General features: G+C 48.2%; 1 protein-coding gene across 3 annotated transcripts in view; it reads left to right on the top strand.

The window, feature by feature from the left end:
* SPOCD1 (SPOC domain containing 1) overlaps window positions 1-24,475 on the top strand; it is a 28,352-nt gene extending 3,877 nt beyond the window's left edge. Inside the window, exons 3-16 of one of the 3 annotated variants that reach the window (XM_003891490.5) lie at window positions 13,223-13,264; window positions 14,308-14,484; window positions 14,785-14,907; window positions 15,061-15,115; window positions 15,438-15,522; window positions 16,328-16,487; window positions 16,605-16,721; window positions 18,217-18,342; window positions 20,699-20,810; window positions 21,037-21,187; window positions 21,461-21,611; window positions 22,166-22,255; window positions 22,541-22,727; window positions 23,665-24,475. In XM_003891490.5, coding sequence (XP_003891539.3) covers window positions 13,223-13,264; window positions 14,308-14,484; window positions 14,785-14,907; window positions 15,061-15,115; window positions 15,438-15,522; window positions 16,328-16,487; window positions 16,605-16,721; window positions 18,217-18,342; window positions 20,699-20,810; window positions 21,037-21,187; window positions 21,461-21,611; window positions 22,166-22,255; window positions 22,541-22,727; window positions 23,665-24,314 — 2,226 coding nt within the window. In that variant the 3' untranslated portion in view covers window positions 24,315-24,475. Of the gene's footprint in view, window positions 1-13,222; window positions 13,265-14,307; window positions 14,485-14,784; window positions 14,908-15,060; window positions 15,116-15,437; window positions 15,523-16,327; window positions 16,488-16,604; window positions 16,722-18,216; window positions 18,343-20,698; window positions 20,811-21,036; window positions 21,188-21,460; window positions 21,612-22,165; window positions 22,256-22,540; window positions 22,728-23,625 lie in introns of all 3 variants that reach the window. The other 2 variants (XM_021938788.2, XM_021938786.2) reach the window with 2 other exon arrangements.
* The last annotated feature ends 367 nt before the right edge of the window (window positions 24,476-24,842 follow it).

Genomic DNA, 24,842 nt, shown 5'->3' with positions numbered 1-24,842 from the left:
ATAGAACCAGTGAGCTGTTTTCCACTATGCATCAAGTCTTGTTATCTATAAATAGGTTCCTGTTATGCCTTATTGTTCCAGGACTTTGCTTGGTTTTGTAAGTTCTGTAGTATTTGAAGATCGTTCCCAGTGGGTTCACCTTGTTCTGCCGAATTTGATCTTTTCCTGAGCCGTGCGTCATAAGTGTCTATGGATGTATTTGTCACAGCCACAGGTGCTGTCAGGATGAGGGCTGGGACTTCCTCTTCTCATTTCCAACCACTGTAGTCTAGTTAGGAGCATGAGCCCTGGAGGCCAATAGGCTAACATTCAATCCTGACTTTGCCGCTGTCTGAACAACCGAGGTGAGTGGCTTCACCTTTTCAAGTATAATTCTCTCATCTGCAAAATGTGGGTATGAAGAGTACTTACCTCCTAGGGAGGTGGTGAGGATGAAATGAGATGACACATGTTTGACATTTAACACAGTGCTTGGTGCAAGAAAAATACCCAAATGGGTTACCTGTTAGCGACATAAGCAATTTCGTCCTGCTGTAAGTAATGCAGAGGTGACCATCCTTGTGCATCTGGCTTCTCCCTTCTTCACATGATTTATTTGGACCAGATGCCCAGAATTGGGATTCCTGGGTCTGCAGCCTTTGAGGGGGCTGGTTTGAGTGCGGTGGTGGAGCCAGCTTCCTGCCTGGCTTGACTGGAAGCAGCCCACGACTGCTGGCTCCTCCAGGCTCCATCCTTGACTCTGCGGCACAGCCCATCATCCTACAGCTTTCCAAACAACTCGTTGCCATGACAACCAGTACCAGCTGAGGGAGAAGAATTGAGTCTGGGCTGTGACAGCGACGGGCGGGTGGTTGCAGACAGGGCTGAGTGGGGCCTGGGCAATGGGGGGCACAGTGCTGGCTGGTCTGGAGCCCTGTTTAGGGCCTTAGCACCTTCCCCTGGAGATAGCCTGGCTTGTAGCAGGGGCAGACAGAGAGGTTCAAGGTCAAGCTCTGCCTCTTATTCCAGGGTGACTTTAGACCTGTCTTTAGACATTTAGATGAGTTTAACTTTTTTTTTTTTAAAGGTGGAGTCTCGCCCTGTCACCCAGGCTGGAGTGCAGTGGAATAATCTTGACTCACTGCAACCTTCGCCTCCTGGTTTCAAGGGATTCTCCTGCCTCAACCTCCCGAGTAGCTGGGACTACAGATGTGGGCCATCATGCCCGGCTAATTTTTGTATTTTTAGTAGGGACAGGATTTCATTATGTTGCCCAGGCTGGTCTCAAACTCCTGACCTCAGGTGATCCGCCGCCTTGTCCTCCCAAAGTGCTGGAATTACAGGCGTGAGCCACCGCGCCTGGCTGCAAGAAGACTTTAGACATTTGGAAATGTCCCTTCTCTGAATCTGAGTTGCCTCCTCTATGAAGTGGGGAGAATGAACTGGGCCCCAGAACTGCCAGGAGTCTGATATCAGAGGCTGGCCATGTTGTATTCTTCTGGCATGAACCAGAGACTCTTGGAGGAGAGATGGGAGGAGACTGGATGCCATTCTCTTGTCCATCCTGGGCCCCACAGTGGCCAGTGAGGTTTAGAGCTGCTCTGTGGGTAGGAGAGCAGTGGGTGTGGGGAGGGCAGCTCTGTCAGTGACCCTGTACTGCTCGCAGTCCGCCCGTCAGCACCAGGGAGGCACATAGCTCCTCTGGCCTGACCCAGAATCCGTGGTTCAAGGTATGCTGTCTGCAGCTGTGAGGTGTCAGGAGATGAGTAAAGGAGCAGCGTATCTTCCCAACAGATGAGCAGCCTAAGAGGAGCTCATTTCATTAGTGTGCTTACTATAGACTGAGAGCTTCATGTATCTCATTTGATCCCCACATTAACCATTAAAGGTCAATGTTGGCTGGGCATGGTGGCTCACACCTGTAATCTCAGCACTTTGGGAGGCCAAGGTGGATGGATTGCTTGAGCTCAGGAGACCATCCTGGGCAATGTGGCAAAACCCTGTCTCTACAAAAAATATAAAAATTAGCTGGGCACGGTGGCATGTGCTTGTAGTTCCAGCTACCCGGGAGGCTGAGGTGAGAGGATCACCTGATTCCAGGAAGTCAAGGCTGTGGTAAGCTGTGCTGGTGCTGCTGCCTTCCAGCCTGGACAACAGAGTGAGACCCTGTCTAAAAAAAAGAAAAAAAAAAAAAGTCAGCATTAATATCCCCATTTTACTGAGTAAGAAAACTGGGATTCCGAGAAGTTAAGTGACTCACTCAGGGCACATACGGAGTAAGTGGCCGAGCCAGGATTTGACTCTAGTCCTGCATAACTTGGGTGTTTATGGGGCTTTATTATAATTTGTTGAACAAGGAGGGGGTCTCGTCCAGGGATCTTACAGTCTAGTGGGAGGAGAAAGCCACTAACCAGAGAATTGAAATACAGACTGAAGCCCAGTGGACCACGGATATCCAGAGGGGAGGGGAGGGCAGAGGAGGGGGCTGTCTGAACTGGGTCTGGGCAAGGGAGGTAGGTGTTCAGCAGGTGAGAAAGTAGGAGAGGCTTGCTAGGAAGAGGGCAGTGCTCTGCAGGGCTGCATTGCAGGAGGCAGCTTGGAGTGTTGCAGGAGCGGAGGGGTAGGTGGGGGTTACAGGTGGGACAGGAACCAGGTGGGAGAGACCAGCAAGGGCAACATTGCTTGAATGGAAATGGAGAGCCTGCAGGATGGTCGAGTGTCAGGATGGCCTTTCTCCAGGGCAGGGACCAAGGAACTTTATCAACACCAGCATTTACAGAGAGAGCTTGTTCTGTTCCAGGCACTGTTCTAAGAGTCTCGAATAATGATAATGATCCTTGCCCCAATACCATGAGGTAAATACTGGTATTATCCTCTTGTTACTGATGAGAAAACTGAGGCACAGAGAGATTAAGTAACTTTCCCAAGATCACACAGCTCCTAAGTGTTGCCACCAAGTATCCCCACTGCATGAATATGCCCCAATTTATTTATTTGTTGACTCCATGTGGACATTTGGTTTTTTTTGTTTTTTGTTTTTTTTTGCTACTACATGTGGTGCTGCAGTGATAGCTTTGTATGGGTTTTGGTACATATGGGCAAGAGTATCTCCAGGGAATATTTTCCGGGGTGGAATTGCTAGGTTATAGGGTGCACACATCTTCAACTTAAACAATGCCAGATGTTTTCTAAAGTGGTTGAAACAGTATACACCCCCATGAGCAGTGTATGAATGTTCCAGTGACTTCTCATCTTTGCCAACCCTTGATAGTTATCAGACTTGGGTTTTTTGCTGAAATGGAGATATGCTGCAGTGTCTTAATGTTGTTTTAACTTTCACTGCCCTCTTACTAAGGAGCATCTTTTCATGAATTTTGGTTATTCTTGTTAAGTCTTTTCCTTAAAAAGTTTTTGTTGTTTAACTTTTCCTTATTGATTTGTAGGAGGAGTTTTGTTTTTTTGTTTTTTGTTTTTTTTTTGAGATAGAGTCTCCGTCTGTTGCCCAGACTGGAGTACAGTGGCATGATCTCAGCTCACTGCAACCTCCACCTGCCAGGTTCAAGTGATTTTCCTGCCTCAGCCTCCTGAGTAACTGGGATTATAGGCGCCCGCCACCACGCCTGGCTAATTTTTGTATTTTTAGTAGAGAAGGGGTTTCATCATGTTGGTCAGGCTGGTCTCAAACTCCTGACCTCGTGATCTGCCCGTCTTGGCCTCCCAAAGTGCTGGGATTACAGGCGTGAGCTACCGCGCCCAGCCATTTTTTAATTTGTTAGAGACAGGGTCTTGCTCTGTCACCCAGGCTGGAGTGCAGTGGTAAGATCATAGTTCACTGCAGCTTTGAACTCCTAGGGCTCCAGAAATCCTCCTGCCTCAGACTCCCAAGTAGCTGGGACTACGGGTAAGTGCCACCATGCATGTCCAGCTAATTTAAAATTTTTCTCTTTTTTTTTTAAGAAGGAGTCTCGCTCCCTTGCCAGGCTGGAGTGCAGTGGTGCGACCTCAGCTAACTGCAACCTCTGCCTCCCGGGTTCAAGTGATTCTCCTACCTCAGCCTCCTCAGTAGCTGATTAGAGGTACCCGCCACCACGCTTGGCTAAATTTTTTTCGTATTTTTAGTAGAGACGGGGTTTCACCATGTTGGCCAGGCTGGTTTTGAACTCTTGACCTCAGGTGATCCACCTGCCTCAGCCTCCCAAAGTGCTGGAATTACCCCCTGGAATGAACCCTTTTATACTCACACTTAACCCTAGCCACCATGTGTTATCTTGCCTGAAAATCAGCAAATATTCATTTAATATCCAAATTTGCAATAATTTCATAAAGATGACAAATTTTAAAAAAATTAATTAATTTTTTTTGAGACAGAGTTTTACTCTATTTCCCAGGCTGTAGTAGCATAATCTCAGCTTACTGCAGCCTCTACCTCCTGGGCTCAAGTGATCCTTCTGTCTCAGACTCCTGAGTAGCTGGGACCACAGGCATGTGCCACCACGCTCAGCCAATTTTTGTATTTTTTGTAGAAATGGGATTTTGCCATGTTTTCCAGGCTGGTCTCAAACTCCTGAGCTCAAGCAGTCCGACCACCTTGGCTGCTCAGAGAGTTGGGATTACAGGTGTGAGCCACCGCACCTGGCCAACAACTTATTTTTATAACTTGTCTTTTTAAAGTCAGGATAGTAATAAGGTCCACACTTTGGGATTGGTTGATGTTTCTTTTAAGCCTTTTAAACTATAGGTTCTCCCTCCATATCTTGTTTTTTCTTGCAGTCTTTTTTTTGTGTGTGTGAAGAAATTAGATTGTCCTAATTTCTTATTTTTGCATCGCTGTAATTTTTGCATCGCTGTAGTATAGTTAAACATGTTCCTCTGTCTTCGCTTTAAGCTGTGAACTGGTGGCTGAATGTAGAGGTTTGATTAGAATTGGATGCAGTTTTTAGCCCGAACTACTTCATAGGTTGGTGGTGTGTTCTTCCCATCAGAAGGTACATGTCTCTTTGTACTACTTTATATTTATTGATGCTATTTTATATATATGTGTGTATATGTATATATATATTTTTATATATGTGTGTATATATATATATATATATATATATATATATATATTTTTTTTTTTTTTTTTTTTTTTTTTGAGACGAAGTCTTGCTCTGTCACCCAGGCTAGAGTGCAGTGGTGCGATCTCAGCTCACTGCAACCTCTACCTCCTGGGTTCAAGCAATTCTCCTGTCTCAGCCTCCTAAGTAGCTGAGACTACAGGCACCCACCACCATACCCGGCTAATTTGTGTATTTTTAGTAGAGACAGGGTTTCACCATATTGGTCAGGCTGGTCTTGAACTCCTGACCTCAGGTGATCCACCCGCCTCGGCCTCTCAAAGTGCTGGGATTACAGGCATGAGCCACTAGGCTCGGCCTGTTTTGTGCTTTGTGTATGTTTTGCATTTCTACACTTTCTCCCATGTAAAAACACAACTGAGTTTTGTTTATTGTTTTTGCGTCCAGAAATCTTGCTTTTATTAATCTATATAATTTATCTATTTAGATTTTGTTTGTTTTCTGTGTAGACAATCGTATGTAGACAAATGACAGTTTTTGTTATTTCCTTTCCAATTTTTTACATCTCTCTTCCCTTCTCTTTCCTTATTGTGCTAGCTAAGACTGTTAGTATAATGTTGCATAGAAGTGGTGATAGCAAGGAACCCATGACTTGTTCTGGATTTTAAAGGAAATGTGGTCATCATTTCACCTTAAGTATGACACTTGCTATGTTTTTTATATAGATGCTCTTTATCAGGTAAAGGAAACTCCCTTTCTTACTGGTTTGCTAATTATTTACAATTATTATTATAATTTTTACAATTACAATATTTACAATTATTATTATTGCACAGTGCATTTAATCAAATATGTTTTTTCCATTTCTGAGATAATAATATGATGTTTATCCTCGAATTTATTAACATTAATTTAAGGAGTTAGTGGGGTTTTTTTTAAATATTAAGCTTTTTTGAATGTTAAGTTCTTGCCTTGCTGGAACAAACCCAATTTGGTAATGCTATATCTTTTCCATATTTTGTGAATTCAATTTCATGTTTTGTTTGGGGTTTTCAGTGGGTGAATTAACTGGCCTGAAATGATTTGCTCTCCTACTACCCTTCTGGGATTTTGGTATCAGGGTTTTGCTAGCTTCATAGAATGAATTGTGGATTATCTTTTTGTTTCCTATTCTTTGGGATAATGTAATTAAGATCGGAATTATTTGTTCTTTGGACATTTTGATAGAATGGCTGGTTAAAAAAAAGTATGGACTGATGTTCTCTTTAAGGAAGGTGTTTCCTTCTGTATGAATTCAATTTATCTTGTGGCTATAGGTTTATCCAGTGTTGTTTTTCTCTTGAATCAATTTTGGTAAGTTATACTTTTCTAGATGTCTACTTGTTTCATCTGAGTTTTTAAATTTATTGGCATGTTGGCATACAGTATTTCACAATAGCCTCTTTAAGGATTGTGCATTTGTAATTATACATTCCAAATATTAGCTAGTTATACCTCTTCTCTGTTCCTTAATCAATCTTGTCAGAGAATTGTCAGTTTTTTCAAAGAACCGATTTTTGGTTTGTTCATCCTCTCCATTGTATGTTGTCAATGTCGCCTTCCTTTCAGTTTATGCTACTATTTATAAAGTCTTAAAAATTATGCTTAGTTCATTAGTTTTCTGCCTTTTTTCCTTTGTAATAAGTCATTTAAAGCTGTAAAGGAACCTTTTAATTATTGCTTTTGCTGCATTCATAGAATTTACATACAGTCTTATTATCATTCAATCTCAATATTTTATCATTTTTAATCACAATTTTTCTTTGACCTGTGTGTTCTTTAAAAGTTTGTTTATTTCTTTTCTTTCTTTTTTTTTTTTTTTCTTTTGGAGACAGAGTCTAGCTCTATCCCCCAGGCTGGAGTGCAGTTGTGCTATCTTGGCTTACTGCAGCCTCCACCTCCCAGCTTCAAGCAGTTCTCATGCCTCAGCCTCCCGAGTAGGTGAGATAACAGTTGCCACCACGTCTGGCTAATTTTTGTATTTTTAGTAGAGATGGAGTTTCGCCATATTGGCCAGGCTGGTGTCAAACTCCTGACCGCAGGTGATCCGCCCACCTGGCCTCCCAAAGTGCTGGGATTACAGGCATGAGACACCACGCCCGGCTAAAAGTGTATTTCTTAATTTCCAAACTAATCTTTTGTTGCTTTTGCCTTTATTGTCTTCTAACTTAGTAATATTGTGGTCTGAGAAGTTGGTCTTTATCTGAGTTATCCAGTCTGATAGCCGCTGGCCACTTGTATCTATTAAGCACTTGAAATCTGGTTAGACCAAATTGAGATGTACTATAAGTGTAAAATATACACTGAATTTCAAAGACTTAGTACAAAAAAATGTAAACATTTCTTTAAGAGTTGTTTATGTCTGGACGAGGTGCCTCACGCCTGTAATCCCAGCACTTTCGGAGCCCGAGGCAGGCGGATAATAAGGTCAAGAGTTTGAGAGCAGCCTAGCCAACATAGTGAAACCCTGTATCTACTGAAAACAAACAAACAAACAAACAAATTAGCCAGGTGTGGTGGTGGGCACCTGTAATACAAGCTGCTCAGGAGGCTGAGGCAGGAGAATTGCTTGAACCTGGGGAGCGGAGATTGCAGTGAGCCGAGATCACACCACTGCACTCCAACCCTGGGCAACAGTGTGAGACTCCGTCTCAAAAAAAAAAAAAGTTTTCCTATCAATTACATGTTGAAATGATAATATATTGGACATAGTGAATTAAATAAAATACAAAATTAATTTTGCTTTTTAAAATGTGGCTACCAGAATATTTAAAAGTATACATGTGGCTTGTGTTTCTGTTGGGCAGTGCTAAGCTAAAAAAAGTCTTTTGAAATGTGTTAATATTTGCTTTTTGGCCCAGGCTTTGCTCAATTTTTATATATATATGTTACATATACTGGAAAAGAATATGTATTATCTAGTTATTAGGATTAATATTCAGTGTATATTTATAAATATGTACAGATTAAGCTTGTTGATTTCATTAAGTATTTTTTATTCCTACTGATTATTTTGTCAGCTTTATTTATCAATAGTTAGAGAGATACATGACATTTTTGTGCTATCATGGTGGATTTGTCTTTTTGCTTATAGTTCTACCATTTTTTGCTTTATAGTTTTTGAGCTTATGCTATTAGATGCTTATAAGTTTAGAGTTGTTATAGCTTCCTGGTAAAACTGTATATCATTATGTAGTCAAGTCTTTGCCTCTAATGATTTTTTGCCTTAAAGTCTGTTTTATCTGATTGTTAATATAGCTACAAAGCTTTATTTTGGTTGGTGATTTGCCTGTCCATATATTATTCCATTTTGTTATTTTAACCTTTTTGCATCATTATGTCTTAGAAATGGGTCTCATGAATATTTTATAATTGTATTTTCTTTCCTTAAAGGTCTGATAATTTTTGTATTTTTCTGAAGTATTAGTTCATTTACATTTGTTATGGTTACTGATTTATTTACATCTACTCCTACCATTTTATTTCGTGCTTTTTTTTGAGACACAGTCTCACTCTGTTCCTGTTGCTCAGGCTAGAGTGTAGTGGCGTGATCATAGCTCACTGCAGCTTTGATCTCCTGGGCTCACAATTCTCCTACCTCAGCCTCCCAAGTAGCTGAGACTACAGGTGCATGCCACTGTGCCTGGCTCTTGAAAAAAAATTTTTTTTAGTAGGGCCAGTGTCTGGCTATGTCTGGCCAGGCTGGTCTCGAATTCCTGAGCTCAAGCAATCCTCCCGCCTCAGCCTCCCAAGGTGCTGGGATTACAGGCATGAGCCACCGCACCTGGCCTATTTTGTGCTTTGCGTATGTTTTGCATTTTGGCACTTTCTCCCTTTCATTGCCTCCTTTTGGATTATTTTTTCTTACTCCTTTTTATCCCTCAGTAGTTTAGATGTTTCCTATCCTCAGTTTATATTTTTTTGGTGGTTCTCTTAGAAATTTGAGTACAGGCCAGGCTCGGTGGCTCACACCTGTGATCCCAGCACTTTGGGAGGCTGAGGCCGGCAGATCACAAGGTCAGGAGATTGAGACCATCCTGGCTAACACAGTGAAACCCTGTCTCTAATAAAAATACAAAAAAAAAAAAAAAAGGCCGGATGTGGTGGCGGGCGCCTGTAGTGCCAGCTACTTGGAAGACCTAGGCAGGAGAATCGCTTGAACCTGGGAGGTGGAGGTTGCAGTGAGCCGAGATCATGCCACTGCATTCCAGGCTGGGCGACAGAGTGAGACTCCATCTCAAAAAAAAAAGAGAAAGAAAGAAAGAAAGAAAAAAGAAATTTGAGCACAAATAACTAACTTATCAAAGTATAAAGGTAGTTACAACGTTTACCTTCCTCCAAAATGATATAGGGATCTTGGAATGCTCTACTTCCAAGTGTGTACCTTTCCAATTTGTGTGTTGTTGTTATCCAGTAAATTGGTCCTATCTCTTTTTTTTTTGAGATGGAGTCTGGCTCTGTCGTCCAGACTGGAGTGCAGTGGCCAGATCTCAGCTCACTGCAAGCTCCGCCTCCCGGGTTTACGCCATTCTCCTGTCTCAGCCTCCCGAGTAGCTGGGACTACAGGCACCCGCCACCTCGCCTGGCTAGTTTTTTGTATTTTTCAGTAGAGATGGGGTTTCACTATGTCAGCCAGGGTGGTCTCTATCTCCTGACCTCGTGATTCGCCCGTCTCAGCCTCCCAAAGTGCTGGGATTACAGGCTTGAGCCACCGTGTCCGGCCCCTATCTCTTTTTTTTTTTTTGAGACGGAGTCTTGCTCTGTCACCCAGCCTGGAGTGCAGTGGCACGATCTCGGCTCACCGCAAGCTCCACATCCTGGGTTCACGCCATTCTCCTGCCTCAGCCTCCCGAAGTTGGGACTACAGGCGCCTGCCACCACGCCCGGCTATTTTTTGTATTTTTAGTAGAGACGGGGTTTCACTGTGTTAGCCAGGATGGTCTCGATCTCCTGACCTCATGATCCACCCGCCTTGGCCTCCCAAAGTGCTGGGATTACAGGCGTGAGCCACTGCGCCCAGCTCTTTCTTTTTAAATCCCCAAATTACACACTGTTATTATAGTTTCATACAATCAGTGTTTGTTTGGATTTAACAACATCTTCACCATTTTCTTTGCTCAAAATTCTTCCTTTTGTCTCAGCTTTTCTATCTGGGATTGTTTTTCCTTCCTTCTGCCTCAGGTTTATCTTTTAGCATTTTGTTTATTGAGCAAAACAAAATTATCAAGAAAAATAACAGCTCTCGATTTTTTTCTATATCTTTATTTCTTTCTTATTCTTGAAAAGTATTTTGTCTGGGTCCACAATTGATAGTTATTTTCTTTAAGCACATTGAAAATACTATTTTTCTATGTTTTGCTTTTCATTATTACTATTGAGAAAGTAGCTGTTAGTCTAATTGCCATTCCTTTATAGGTAAAACGTATTTTGGTGAATGGGATCATAGAATAGTAGTCGAAGGTATGGCCTCTAGAATCAGACTGCCTGGATTTAAATCCTAGCTCTTTGGTTTTCTAGCTGTGTGACATTGGGCAAGGTGATTAACCTCCCTGTGCCTCTGTGTGCCTTAGTTTCCTCTTTTGTAAAATGGGGGAGATAATAGTACTAGTACCTCATAAGATTGTGGTGAGGATTAAATTAACTAATATGTAAAGCACTTGCCACAGACAAAGCACATTTTAAGTGCTATTCAAGTGTTAGGTATTATTTTTTCTCTTTATGCGTGTAAGGATCTCCTTATCATGAGTGTTGATGTGTCTAGGTATGAATTTCCTTTTATTTATTCTGTTTGAGATTCACTGAGCTTTTTGAATGTGTAAATTTTTGTCTTTTATCAATTTTGAAAAATTCTTAGCCCTATTTCTTTAAACACTGCTTCTGCCCATTCTCTTTCCTCTCTGCTTCTGGAACTTTAGACCTTCCTTCCTTCCTTCCTTCCCCCCTTCCTTCCTTCCTTCCTTCCTTCCTTCCTTCCTTCCTTCCTTCCTTCCTTCCTTCCTTCCTTCCTTCCCTCCCTCCCTCCCTCCCTCTCTTTCTTTCCCCCCTCCTCCTCCTCCTTCCTCCCCTCCCCTCCCCTCCCTTCCCCTCCCCTCTCCTTTCCTTTATTTGGAGACAGCATCTTGCTGTGTCACCCAGACTAGAGTGCAGTGCTGTGATCACTGCTCACTGCAGCCTTGACTTCTAGGGTTCAAACAATGTTGCCATCTCAGCCCCCTGAGTAGTTGGGACTACAGGTACACAACACCACGCCTGGCTGTTTTTTTTTTTTTCTTGTTTTTGTAGAGACGGTCTCGCTATGTTTCCCAGGCTGCTGTCGAACTTCTGGCCTCAAGCAATCCTCCTGTCTCGGCCTCCCAAAGTGCTGAGATTACAGGCGTGATGTGTCTTTTAGTGCTTCACAGTGTCTGTGTGAAGATTCTGGATAATTTATTTAAATGTGTTGTCCAGTTAGCTAATTTGTTTCAGCTGCATCTAATATGCTAGTAAACCTATATATTGAGTTTTTAAATTTTAATTAGGATTGTTACATTTTTCATTCCCAGAAGTTGTGTTTGGTTCCTGATCAAATCTGCCTGGTTGTTTTTTGTAGTTTTTTTTGTCCTTCACTCATGTGTTCGTGTCCTCCTTTTATTTCTTCAAACTTACTATACATACGTAGTTTGTATTCTGGTCTGATAACCCTTCGCTCGCCTCATTCTCCTGCCTGTTGTTTTGGAGCCTCACAACGTGGACGTTAGGACCCCTGAGACGGGCCAGCCAGAAGGCTTTGAACTGTGAAGGGCTGGTCCTGATATTTTTCCTGTTGCTCTTCTTCACACACCCCTGTTTTCTTTGTTTTTTCTCCCTCTTTCTCAATTTACTTTTTTGAAAGGCTGATTCATTTCCATGGTTCAAAAACACAAAAAAAGTGAAACTCATCTTTCCCGGCACCCAGTCGCTTCCCTACTGGCAGCCTGGGTTATATAGGTTTTTGCAGATACTTCCTGTGATATTTTATGCGTATTCAAGCAAATACAAATTTTAAAATTCATTCTGCCTGTAACGCAAATGATGGCATACCACACGTATTGTTCTTAACTTGTTTTTAATAAAAAATAGGTTTCTGGTTGTAAAAGAAATACATGCTCGTTTTGAATAACATGAATACCCAAGTGTCTACAAGTAGAAAGTCAAAGTCTCCCTGGAATTTCATTCCCCAGAGATAACCTCTATTATGTATCTATAGATATAGATGTACATCAATGGGTTTATGCAACAGATATTGTTCTGTAACCTATTTTTTCTTTTTCTCCCAATAATACTTCATGACATCTTTCCATGAATCTTTCCATGTCTCCACATAGTCCCACAGCTAAGTGCTTGGGCTTTGGAGTCAGACAGAGCTAGGTTCTAATACTAGCTCTGTAGCTTAGCAGCTATAGGACTTTTCACATCCTCTCGGAGCCTCAGTTTCTTCATCTGTAAAATGGGGATACAAATAGTATATACCTCATGGTGTCGTTCTGAGACCTTAATAGCATGAATGATGTGCTTCCTGTGGGGTCAGATACTTCACAAGCCCTCAGCAAGTGGTAATTTTTATGATGACTTCCTTACCCTTTATAAGCCACATAGAATTTGTAGTGTGAAGTGTCACCATTTATTAACCATTTCCCTTTGATGGGCCTTTTTTTTTTTCTTTTCTTTTTGAGACGGAGTCTCACTCTGTTGCTTAGGCTGGAGTGCAGTGGTGCAATCTTGGCTCACTGCAACCTCCGCCTCCTGGGTTCAAGTGATTCTGCCTCAGCCTCCCGAGTAGCTGGGATTACAGGTGCCTGCCACCATACTTGGCTAATTTTTGTATTTTTAGTAGAGATGGGGTTTCACCATGTTGGCCAGGATGGTCTTGAACTCCTGATCTCAGGTGATCCACCCACCTCGGCCTCCCAAAGTGCTGGGATTACATGCGTGAGCCACCACACCCAGCCTGATGGACTTTTTTTAATTAACCATTTTCCCTTTGATGGACAACTTTTTTGCTATAAGTACAACTCAGTGAACACTGAACACATACCCTTTCAACAAGAATGTCTTCTTTTTGTGAATTCCCTGCCATGGGGTGGCTGGGTCCTATGGATTCTAATCTCTGCATCCTCTTTCTCTCCAAGGAGGAAGTGAAAATACCCCATGGAGTGAAGCTTGTGTGTTACGTAGGTTTTTACGTTTTATTACTGCTTTTCTTCCTCCGTTTCCTCAGGTGGGGTGGAGTGGCAGGGCTCCTCCACAGTGGATGTGGAGATCCTACCCCCACCCAGCCTGCCCTGCCCCAGTGGATCCTAGTGCTCCCCTCCCTCTATAATGTTGTAATGTTGGATCTTAGACTTTTAATTTCCTGCAGACCTTGGAACCTGACCATTTCATGATCATTCATTCAAGGATTATTAGTCTTCAGACTCACCTACTTTTAAAACAATCCCCTATGGTTTGCAATAAGTGAAAAGAATTGAAACACACTTAAAATGGGCTAAAAGCCTAAAGAAAGCAAGAAAAGAGGAAGGAGAAGGGGGATCTTGTTACAATAACACCTTACTCTCTACCAATCCTGGAAAGGTACACCTGCCAGGCTCAAAGTTAACACTGAGCTTCCTGGCAGCCATAGCAAAAAGGGGAGCAGGATAGACTCCATAGTTCATTAGAAGAACAAAATCTGTGCACCTTGAAATGGTCATGAAAGGATTTCTTTAATCAGCAATAGAGGAGTGATCAGCAGCCTTACAGAGTGTAAGCCTTACAGATGACTACATTTGGCTGCTTCAAGGGAGAGGCAGACAAGTCAGTGACCCCTGAAAGGGTCACGACAGAGCTTTGAACAGGAGGAGGTGGAGTCAGAACAAGGCGTGTCCCTTCTGATGAGATGCATCTGTGGTCAGAAGGAGGGTGAGAGGGTCCTGGCACAGAGTCCAGCTAACTGTGAATGTGACTGGGGGTTAAGGGGGAAGTTGAGAAAGGATGGGGATGGAGACAGGCTCCTTTCTTGGGACAGAGGCTAGCCAGGTCGCAAACATTCACTGAACACTATGTGCCAGGCCTTTTCCAAGCATTGGGAATTCAGGGGGAACCAAGACAGGCGTATTCTCTATCCTCAGGGAGCTTATAGTCCAGTGGGAGATTACAATTACAGGTGAGGCGAGCACTCTGAAGGCGGGGACAGTGGCTGGCCCTGCTTGCTTCTGAAGTGCGATCTCCCTCGTAGCTGGGTTCCGGGCCAGTGATCCAGCTCCTGGGGGCCGTCAGCCACGGCCAGGCAGCGGGGCAGCTGCCGCCAAAGCTGGAGGTTCTGGAGGACCTGATGGAGGTCAGCTCACCCTCACCTGCCCAGAGGCTCAGAAGAAAGAAGAGGCCCATGGTGCAGGGCCCCGCTGGGTGCCAGGTACAGAACGAGCGATGCCATTTAATCCTGCTGGGAGAGGCACCTTCACACCTGATTCACAGAGATGTCCCTGAGGCTTAGACAGAGGGTGCCACTTGCTTGCGGTCATTCAGAATAGCCAGAGGCAGGGTTAGGCCCCAGCCTGCATGGCTGGCCTGGGCTCCATGTGTACTTCCTTCTGCAGCTCTGAATTCAGGGTGGACTGGCGGAGGGAGGGGCTGGGCCTCCAGTGCATCTGGGGAGGGAACAGTCCCTGGCCTCCATTTCCAGCTAACTAGCTTGTCTGCTCCCTGCCCCAAGGTTTTCCAGCCTCCTCCAGGAGGCACAGCAGGGGACCCTGGTGGCCTCTCTCACCCCTTCTACCCTCCAAGAAGCGGTTCCCTGGCCCTTGGCGACCCCACCTCAGACCCTGCGTGTCCCCAGGTGAGTGCTTCTGCCCTGGCCACGTGCCTCCTTCATTGGAGCATGGGTCAGGGAGGATGTGGGAGTGGGGAGGTGACTAGAGGAAGCAGTGTCCCCTGGGCTGGAAGGCTGGGCCCACCAGCACAGCCTCAATTCCTCACACCTCCCCCACAGAGTGGCCCAATGGAGGCTGAAGAGGAGCCTCTGCTGGAGCGGGCAGAGGACTCAGGTGAAGGGCCCTGGAGGGAGCCTCCTCTGCTGGCCCCTGGCTTCCAGAGACTGTTGGGGTCTGGGGAGGATAAGGGCCCAGCTCCTGGCCCCAGCCCCTGCTACGACTCTTCTCTCCCCACATCCCATCAGCCTGTAGCTCCTCCCCAAAGGGGTGGGGGCCACTGGCTGCCTGGTCTTGGCTCCCAGATGGATAGAGGGAGAGGTCTAGGTCTTCGAGGGTGGGACCCCTCTCCAGTCTGCCTAAGCCCGTCAGTCTTGAGTCAGCCCCCTCCCCTTCCCCCTGGGCACCCCTGGGAGCTTGTGACACTCTCTCCCCACAGCTCAGCTCCAACAGGAGAAGCCATCCCTGTATATCGGGGTGCGGGGCACTGTTGTCCGTTCCATGCAGGAGGTGCTGTGGACTCGGTGAGACCTTGCTCCCCACTCCCCTGACATCCCAAGGGCCACCCTCACATGCCCCCATCTCCAGGGCCCTGCCACGTTCTAAGGGCTTCTGGGTGTCTGGCTAACCCTGTTTGGTAGCTGTGCCAGGTCTCTTGCCCACACAAAGAGCCAGTGGAGAGCTGAAATTTGAAGCTGAGTCTCTCTGGCTTTAAGGCTGTGCTTCCCCACTCAGCTGCTGCAGTTCTCAGCCTCGGCTCAGGTCCATCCACGTCAATATCACCCGCAGCAAATACTTTCACACAGTGAGAGGCTGTGCTGGGAGCGGCTCAGAGATCTGAGCCCAGAGCTCTCATTTGCTGATGGAGAGACCAAGGCCCAGAGGGGGTCAGACTTTGCAAAGTCCACATAGCAAGTCAATGACAGATGACACCGAGGGCCAGGGCTCCGTTCCCTCCCCCTGACTCCTTCCTTACTCTGACCTGATCCCAGCTTCCTCCCCTCCATGCATCCCGTGGGCCAGAGATGGGTCATGAACTGGCGAGTCAGACAATCGGGTTTCAAATCTTGCTTTTGCCACTAATTACACGGCTGTGAGTAAGCCCCTTATTTTCTCTGAGCCCCAGTAACCCCATCTGTAAAAGGCGAATGATCCTATTTCCTCCTCACAGAGTAGGGATGAGAATAAGTAGGTTCCTGCAGGGAAACACCCATGACAGGAACAAGTTGGCCCAGACCCTGCTGCCCACCCATTTGCCTCCCTCTGGGATTAAGTGCCTGGAGAGCCTCCTGGGCTCAGTGCCCCCCCGCCCTGCCCTGGCCTCTACAGCCTTCGGGAGCTCCCAGACTCGGTGCTGAGTGAGGAGGTGGTGAAGGGCATCGCTGCTGGCATCGAGGCAGCCCTCTGGGACCTGACGCAAGGCACCAACGGCCGGTACAAGACCAAGTACCGCAGCCTGCTGTTCAACCTGAGGGACCCCAGGAACCTGGTGAGCAGGGCTTTGGGCTGGGCCGGGTCCCCTCTCTGAATCTCAGAGCCCCTGCAGGATGCTGGAGTGGGGGAGCTCTTTCAGGGTATGGTGCAGCCTTGCCCCCTACCCCCACAGGACTTGTTTCTCAAAGTGGTTCATGGAGATGTCACCCACTACGACCTGGTACGGATGAGCTCGATGCAGCTGGCCCCCCAGGAGCTGGCCCGCTGGCGGGACCAGGAGGAGAAAAGGGTGAGTGCTGAGCCCAGTCAGGATGGGTGAGGGGATGTGGGGGCAGTGTGGGTGGCCTGAGGTTGGAAGAGGGAGAGACAGAGACAGGGAACGAGGGAGGAGGAATTCAGAAAGACAGAAAAGGAAACGGAGAAGGCAGACAGGGAGTCAGAGAGACCCTCCCCACAAGAGAAACAGGAGAAGGGGTGGAAATGAAAGGGACTGGGGATGGAGAGCTTGGTAGAGATGTGACACACTTGGTTTTCAATGGAGCTGGACTGTGGGGTCGGGGGCTGGGGGAGGACTGTGGTGAGACCTGGAGTCTGGAGTCCTGAGGTACCTCTCTTCCTATCCCAGCTTCAGATGCCCTGGAAAAGACTGGAGGTCTTCCTGGTACCCCAGGTTGAGGGAGGGGCCCCATAGCCCCCAGGATTCACAGCTGTGTCCCCATGTACCCTGTGACCGTGGGTCTCTCCCTGCCTGGGGTCTGCTCTGGGACAGGGAAGCTGTGGCACTGAGCGGGCTTTGGAGAATGCTCACCTCATATTTGTTGGTGGCCCACTGAGAGAAGAAGGGACTGATTTAGGGGCTGAGGCCACTGGGATGGGGCGAGGCACTCCAGCCCCTGCACTGGAAGACACCGAACTGATTAGAATGAGTAACCAGAGTCCATCAGGTGAATCTGTCCACTAGAGGCTGAGCTTCTGTCCAGGCTCTGTGGGGGTCAGGGATCAGGACCGCCTTTGTAATTTGCGGGAGCCAGTGCAGAATGAAAATGTGGGGCCCTTTGTTCAACAACTGCTGAGAATTTCAAGGTGACAACAGAGTGCTAAACCAAGCGTGGGCCTCCTAAGTGCAGGGCCCTGAGTGATTGCACAGATCTCATGCCCACGAGGCTGATCCCCCCAGAGAGGAGCAGACCCCCTGTCCTCCAGGGGTTGTTAGAAAAGGAGAGACAGGTTTTCGGGAAGCATTGCAGGTAGAGTGACATTGATCAACAGTAAGACTCACAACTAGCATTTACTATGAGCCATGTTCCAGGCTAAGCACTCTATATATGTTGTTTAATATAGTGCTTTTAATTAGATTCCTACAGAACAGATAAACTGAGGCTTAGAGCAGCTAAGTGCTTGCCCCAGGCCATACCATCTTATGAATTTTATTAATGGCCCAGTGGGAACTCCAGAGCCTGCACTCTTTCAGCAACACCACACCCTTCCCAGAAGAGGATGAGGTACAGTCAGAGGTTGAATTGACCTGGGGTGAAAGCAAAATCTAGGAAGGCTTCCTGGAGGAGGCAGGACTTGAAGGGTGAATCAGTGGAATATGGAGAGGTAGCGCTAAGGGTGGAGGGCTTCCCAGGGGAAGGGTATGACGGAAGTAGAAGTGTTGACGGAAGTAGAATTGTGAGGCCCCTCACAAGAGAGCGGCCTCAAGGGAGGAAAGTGAGCACTTGGGCTTTTGATGGCCAGAGGTCCCCTAATTGGGCTCAGCTTGGGCTGCTCCGCCTCTTCAGGGCCTGAATATCATTGAGCAGCAACAGAAGGAGCCGTGTAGACTTCCAGCCTCCAAAATGACCCACAAGGGCGAAGTGGAGATCCAGCGGGACGTGGACCAGACGCTGACCCTGGAGGATCTGGTGGTAAGTTGGAGCGTGACCTGGTGCTGGCAGAGCCCATGCCTGGGGGTCCCACGCCTCGCCTCACCAGCGGTGTGGCCTTGGGCATGTCACCTGACTGCTCTGAGGCCCACTTTGTTTGTGATAAAATAGGGACCGCGATCCTTAATGCATAGGGGAACATGGGGTGGGACAGTGCTGCTGGCACAGGCCTGCCAGTGCCTTGTCACTGTCGGTCCTCCTCCTTTTGGCCTTACCCCAAGGTCCCCACATGAGTGGTATTAAGTCCCATCATCATAGTCATCTCCAACCTCAGGCATTCTGCCCAGATCTCTGCTGGGAAGCAGCAGGCTGCGCTGTTCCAGGCAGTGACTTTTTCAGATGGAAGGAATGAAGACCCTCTGTATTCAGTGGATTGGTTCAGGGATGCTCCAGGCAGGGAACCACCAGGTGCCCTGGCAGTCCATCCAGAGGGCCTCCTGGAACTTGTCCTCAGACCTGGAAAGTCAACAGGAGTGACAAGAGTCTAGGGGTCTTGGCGCCGAGGGTCTGCTCCATCCTTACGTCCGTCCTGCTCCTTCCTCCCCCTTGGCCCCGGCTTGCACATAGCCTGACATGGTGACTCAGCAGCCCCAGAATCCGTGAAGCCATCATCTCAGACTCCTGCAGTTGATTAGAACTTTCCCTTGGCTCCCTTCGGTCGTTCTCAGAAGGCCACTCTGGCTGTAGTTGAGTGTTGTGTGCGTCAGATGTTCACCTGGGTCTCATTAGCTGCGTGTTCAGGAGAGGGGTGCAGGGCAGGTCCCTTGAACTATATTCAGTCAGTCAGTACATTTATGGGCACCTACCAGGTGCCAGGCACGGTTCTAGGCACTGGGGAAGTGACAGTGAACAGACAGAAATCCCTGCTCCCCACTCCTACCACTAATATTCAGGCCAACGATTGGGAGAACTTCTACCTGTGCCAAGAGGAGCCCCAAGGGGTGTGGCTGCTCCCCAGTCTAAATCAGTTTGTATTCCCTGAACAAACTGAAGGCAATATAGGAGAAAAACCTAGATAGCCCCAGAGAGGAAGAGAGAGAGGAGGTGGGAGGGGAGGGGAGGGGAAAATAACACATGATAACAATCTTTACTGTTTATTGAACACCTGCTATGTGCCCCTTTACAAGCAGTGTCTCATTTACATCTCACAATGGCCTAGGAGATCGGTGCTATTCCCTGGCCATTTCTGGGGTGCGGAACCTGACGCCATTTACACAAGGTCACATATGTGTGGTGGGGAAGCTGAGATTTGAACCCATCCTGTCTGACTCCAAAGCCTGTGCTTTGAGACTGTTCTGGAGGTGGTTGATAAGAGTAGAGTTTCAAAATCTTCTTAAACCATCCTAAAGCAATGATTGTTTTATGTTTAAAGCTATTTCTAGTATGAGGAAAAAAAGTGATTTGGCAATAGACGTCAAGAGTCTTTAAAATGTTCCTTATCCCTGATTCTGTCATCTGCTTCTGAAATCTTATCCTAAGGACATAATTTAAAGTTTAGGAAACTACTTTCTGCACAAAAATGTCCTCACTGCTATTTAGTAATAGTAAAAACCTGGAAATGACCCAAATGCATAGCAACAGAGGTGAGGTGTCCACTCCAGTCTCACCCCATCACAGCAGTGTCTATGGGGACTATATGACGTGACAAACGCCTCTGCTATTATTAGTGGACAAAAAGAGAACACTAAGTTGAATATTTTATCCCAGCTATTTTAGGAAAAGGACCCCCAAGCCCCGTGTATAGAAAAAGATTATAAAGGGCAGGGTGCGGTAGCTCACGCCTGTAGTCCCAGCACTTGGGGAGGCCGAGACAGGCGGATCATGAGGTCAAGAGATCAAGACCATCTTAGCCAACCAACATAGTGAAACCCTGTCTCTACTAAAAATACAAAAATTAGCTGGGCGTAGTGGTGCACGCCTATAGTCCCAGCTACTCAGGAGGCTGAGGCAGAAGAATCGCTTGAACCTGGGAGGCGGAGGTTGCAGTGAGCCGAGATTGAGCTACTGCACTCCAGCCCGGGCAGCAGAGCGAGACTCCGTCTCAAAAAACAAACAACAACAACAAAAAACCAAAAACCAAAAAAACAAACAAACAAAAAACAATCACAAAAGAAATACCAACAGTGGTCTCTGAGTGGTGGGACAAGAAGGGATTTTCTTTTTAATTTTCAAGTTTTGGTGTTTTCCAAATTTTCTTTATGAGTTCACAGTATTTTGGTAATAAAACAACATTTATTATTGAGAAAAATAAACCATATCCTGGGGCCCTCTACCCATGGAGGGCTCCTGGCGTCCCCAGCCACCTTCTCAGCCTACCCCTCTGTCTTCTGCCTCCCAGGGACCGCAGGTGTTCATGGACTGCAGCCCACAGGCCCTGCCCATCGCATCAGAGGACACCACGGGGCAGCATGACCACCACTTCCTAGACCCCAACTGCTGCATCTGCATGGGTGGGAGGGGACACGGGAGGGGTGCAGGGGTGGCGGCCAGGCTGGGGCTGAGCATGCAGTTCAGCAGCAACAGGGATTTGTGGCCTGGGGAGAGGGTGGCAGAGCGGGGGTGCCTGTGCCCCAGGTCACCTAGAAAAGCACCTGGTTCAACCCTGGCTCTAAAGCCCTGGACTGGCTTCAGTGCCGCTGCTGCCCTTGTTTCAGCTCCTGCCTCTGCTATTTGTAGACCAGGAGTCCTCGAATGAGCTGCTAGGCTCCTCCAAAGCCGCCAAGAGCTGCGGGGACAATATCTTCCAGAAAGCCCTAAGCCAAACTCCTATGCCTGCTCCAGAGATGCCCAAAGCCAGGGAGATGCCTCCCACAGAACCACAGGACAGGTGTGGGGTTGGGAGCAGGGAGGTGGATAACCCAGCAGGGCTGAGCGGGAGGCCACCAGCTGGGGCAACAGACATAGCACTGGCTTTTTCTGTGTGGCCTTAGGCAAGTCTTCCCTCCCTTGGGAGCCTCACTTTCCCCATCTGTGCAATGGAACTAATCGTCCCAGCCTCCTGGCTGCCCCCTGCACAAGACCAAGCTTGGGCCAATGTTCCAGTCCCCACAGTGCTGGGGAAGTCCTCATGGCCTGCTCTGTCTTCTATCCCTCCCTCTAGGGTCCCTCCATCTGGGCTCCAGGTGTCTGCTGCACCCACAAAGGCCCTGCCCTGCATGCCACCCTGGGAAGGTGTTCTGGACATGTTCTCCATCAAGCGGTTCCGGGCCAGGGCCCAGCTGGTCTCGGGACACAGCTGTCGGCTCGTCCAGGTGCACCTGCCCTCCTCGCCAGGGACTCCCTTACACACTGACCAGCCTAGGCAGCCTCTCTCTTTTGTTTTCCTTTCCTCTCCCCTCCCCTCCCCTCCCCTCTCCTCCCCTCCCCCTCACACATTCTAAAACAAGTCATGGACACTCCTCTCTGTGCCTGGCCCTGTGCGAGGCATGGGAGTAAATGAGATGTTGGTCCCATTCCTACAGAGACAAACAGGGCGAAAGATTCCTTGTCACCCAAAGCACATAGCAAGAAGGGCCCAAAGGAGGGTTTTAAGAGTGATCGTTGAGTGACTTAATGATCAGCTAAAGTGTTGGATGAGGGCAGAGGATAGAGGAGGGAGGGAGGGGCTTCGGAGAAGTTGTAGATTAGCCAGGAGAGGCTGCAGACCTCCATGGGGCAATTAGAGCTTTCTGGGCAGCCACTGAGGGTACTGGAATACTGCCTGCCCATCTTTGCCACAGGCTGCAACCTTCCAGGTGGCTGGGAATGCGTCCACCCCGAGTGGTGGGAAGCTGGGGGGCTGACTGGCCATCCTTCCTGCCCCCAGGCTCTGCCCACCGTGATCCGCTCGGCAGGCTGCATCCCCTCCAACACTGTCTGGGACCTTCTGGCCAGCATCTGCCCAGCCGAGGCCAAGGTAACTGCCCACTCTTGAGCATCCCTTCTTTTCCTAGCACCTTACTCCCACCCTTGTGCCCCCTCCCTCTCCATTTCCAGAGCAGAGGCCTGGCTTGGATATCTGGCTCTAGTTCCCAGAGTGACTGCAGACTCACTGTGTGACCCTGGGCAGGTCCCTCTGTTTCCTCCTCTGGAAGATGGGGACATACTTTCTTACGGGGTTCTCAGGTTTCAGGGAGCCCAGGGGTGTTGGCAGGAGCAGAGGATGACTGCGCTTACAGCTGCTCTCCTCCTGCCACCTCAGGACGTCTGCGTGATCAGACTGTGCCCACATGGGGCCCGGGACACCCAGAACTGCCGCCTGCTCTACTCATACCTCAATGACAGGCAGCGCCACGGCCTGGCCTCTGTGGAGCACATGGGGATGGTCCTGCTGCCCTTGCCTGCCTTCCAGCCCCTGCCCACCAGGCTGCGCCCTCTGGGGGGCCCAGGTGAGTGCCCAGTCCCCATACCAGACCCTGCCTCTGCTCACTTGGTGACCAGACCAGGCACGGTTGACACAGTCACCCAGCAGAGGCAGGCACATCTCAGAAGGGAACTCCTTACCCAGCCAGGCAAATGTGAGAACAATGACAGCAATAGCTGATGCTTGGATATCATGAACTGCGTGCCAGCCATTGTTCTAAAAGCTTTACCTAGACGAATTCTTGTAGTCTCAAAATCACTCTATGAGAATGGTACTATTAGACTAGACTCTCCATCTCATAGACGGAGAAACTGAGGGAGGAAGAAGGCAAGTGACTTGTCGAAAGTCACACAGCCAGTCAGTAGCAGAACTGGGCTTCACTCCCAAGCAACATGACTTCAGAAACCTGGCCCCTAACCACCACACCACACTGCCTCTCAAGGTAGGCACCCTTGCAGAGAAACTCCTGGGACACCCAGGCAGCAGGACAGAGGCAGGACCTACACACACTTGACTGTAACTGTCACCTCAGAGAGGAGGGAGAGAGGTTTCACCACAGCCGCGGGGGGACCAAGCTCGGCCTCTGTGCACAGACACCCTCCACGGTGTGGCTCCGGAAAGCAGCGAGGGTGGCGGTGGGGCTTTACCCACTCCTGAGCAAAGCGCTTGGCCTCTCGATGCTCCATGTCCTGAGACAATGAGGTAGACTTTGAGTCTGTAGAGTCTTCAGGTCAAACCATCCATATCCCAGCCTCAGCCGGATGAGCCTTAATCCTACAGAGCTCAAATCTTCCAAGACAGTCCCATCTTCCCACTTACTTTTCCCAGCATCTCATGGGCCCCATCTCACTGCGGAGAAGCCCTTCCTGGGATCTAGCCTCCAGATCTGCTGCAGCTAAGCTGAACACAGTTCTCCCTCACAGGCCTTTGGGCTCTTCCTGTCTCCCCTCTTCTTTTCCCAGGTCTGGAGGTCACTCACTCAAGTCTGTTGCTGGCTGTGCTGCTCCCCAAGGAAGGGCTTCCAGACACAGTAGGGTCCAGCCTCTGGCTGGGGAAGGTTCAAAAGATGGTCTCCTTCAACAGTAAGGTGGAGAAGAGATACTACCAGCCAGATGACAGGAGGCCGAGTGTGCCCCTGAAGGGCACCCCTCCCCCAGGAGGTGCCTGGCAGCAGAGCCAGGGCAGGGGCAGTATAGCTCCAAGGGGAATCTGTGCTTGGCAGAGGCCCCCCAGAGGCAGGGGGAGGCTCTGGCCAGAGCCTGAAACCTGGCAGGGTCCTGGGCGAGGGCAGTGGCCCCCAGAACCAGACTTGCGCCAGTCCCAGCATCCCTATTCAGTAGCACCAGCTGGTCATGGCTTTGGCCGTGGCCAGCACCTCCACAGGGACTCCTGTCCCCACCAAGCCCTGCTCCGGCACCTCGAATCCCTGGTGACTATGAGTCACCAGCTCCAAGCCTTACTGTGCCCCCAGGACAAGAGCTCCATTTCCTGCCCTCTGCAGTGTCTGTCCAGCCCCCTTGCAGCTCCAGAGCCCCCTGGCCCACCCCCTGACTCCTCTTTGGGGATTACAGATGAAGCTGGCTCTGAGTGTCCCTTCCCTAGAAAGGCCTGACCCTCCTTTTGATGCCCTCACTAGTGTTGAAGCCGGTTCCAGAGAGAGACGGGGCTGCAAGGAGAGGATGGTTAGCTCTACCCACCTGCCCTGTTTGAGCTTCTTGTTTGACAGTGTTCGCTGTTGATTTTTTTGTTCAATAAAGAATTTGGCAAAATTGGGATTGCATCTGCTAGCTGGTCAGGAGAGCCCCTGGTCCTGGTCCGATGGTTGGGTGGATGTGTCAGTGAGTGTCTTGTGCACAAATGTGCAGCCTTGCTCATTGCTGATCTGAGGTCCTGAACCATCACTGTGCCCCAGGGCACAGCTATTGCCACGGTAGTTTCTGGAGGCATTTTGCAAGTATTCTGAACTGGAAGGAAGAGGAAGTGGTGGGAAAGACAGTAGGACCAAGGTTGGGGGTGGAGAGAGAAATGGACAGAGCCTTTTGGAGGATCACAGACATCAAGAGATTGCTAGAGAGAAAAAAAGAGCAAGTTGCAGTGGTTTTTAAATTTTTCAGTTAATACTAAGATCTTTTTCCTTTGA

Source organism: Papio anubis, chromosome 1 (genome assembly GCF_008728515.1).
Source record: "Papio anubis isolate 15944 chromosome 1, Panubis1.0, whole genome shotgun sequence".
NCBI classification, from domain to species: domain Eukaryota; kingdom Metazoa; phylum Chordata; class Mammalia; order Primates; family Cercopithecidae; genus Papio; species Papio anubis.
This window is presented reverse-complemented; position numbering and strand designations above follow the sequence as displayed.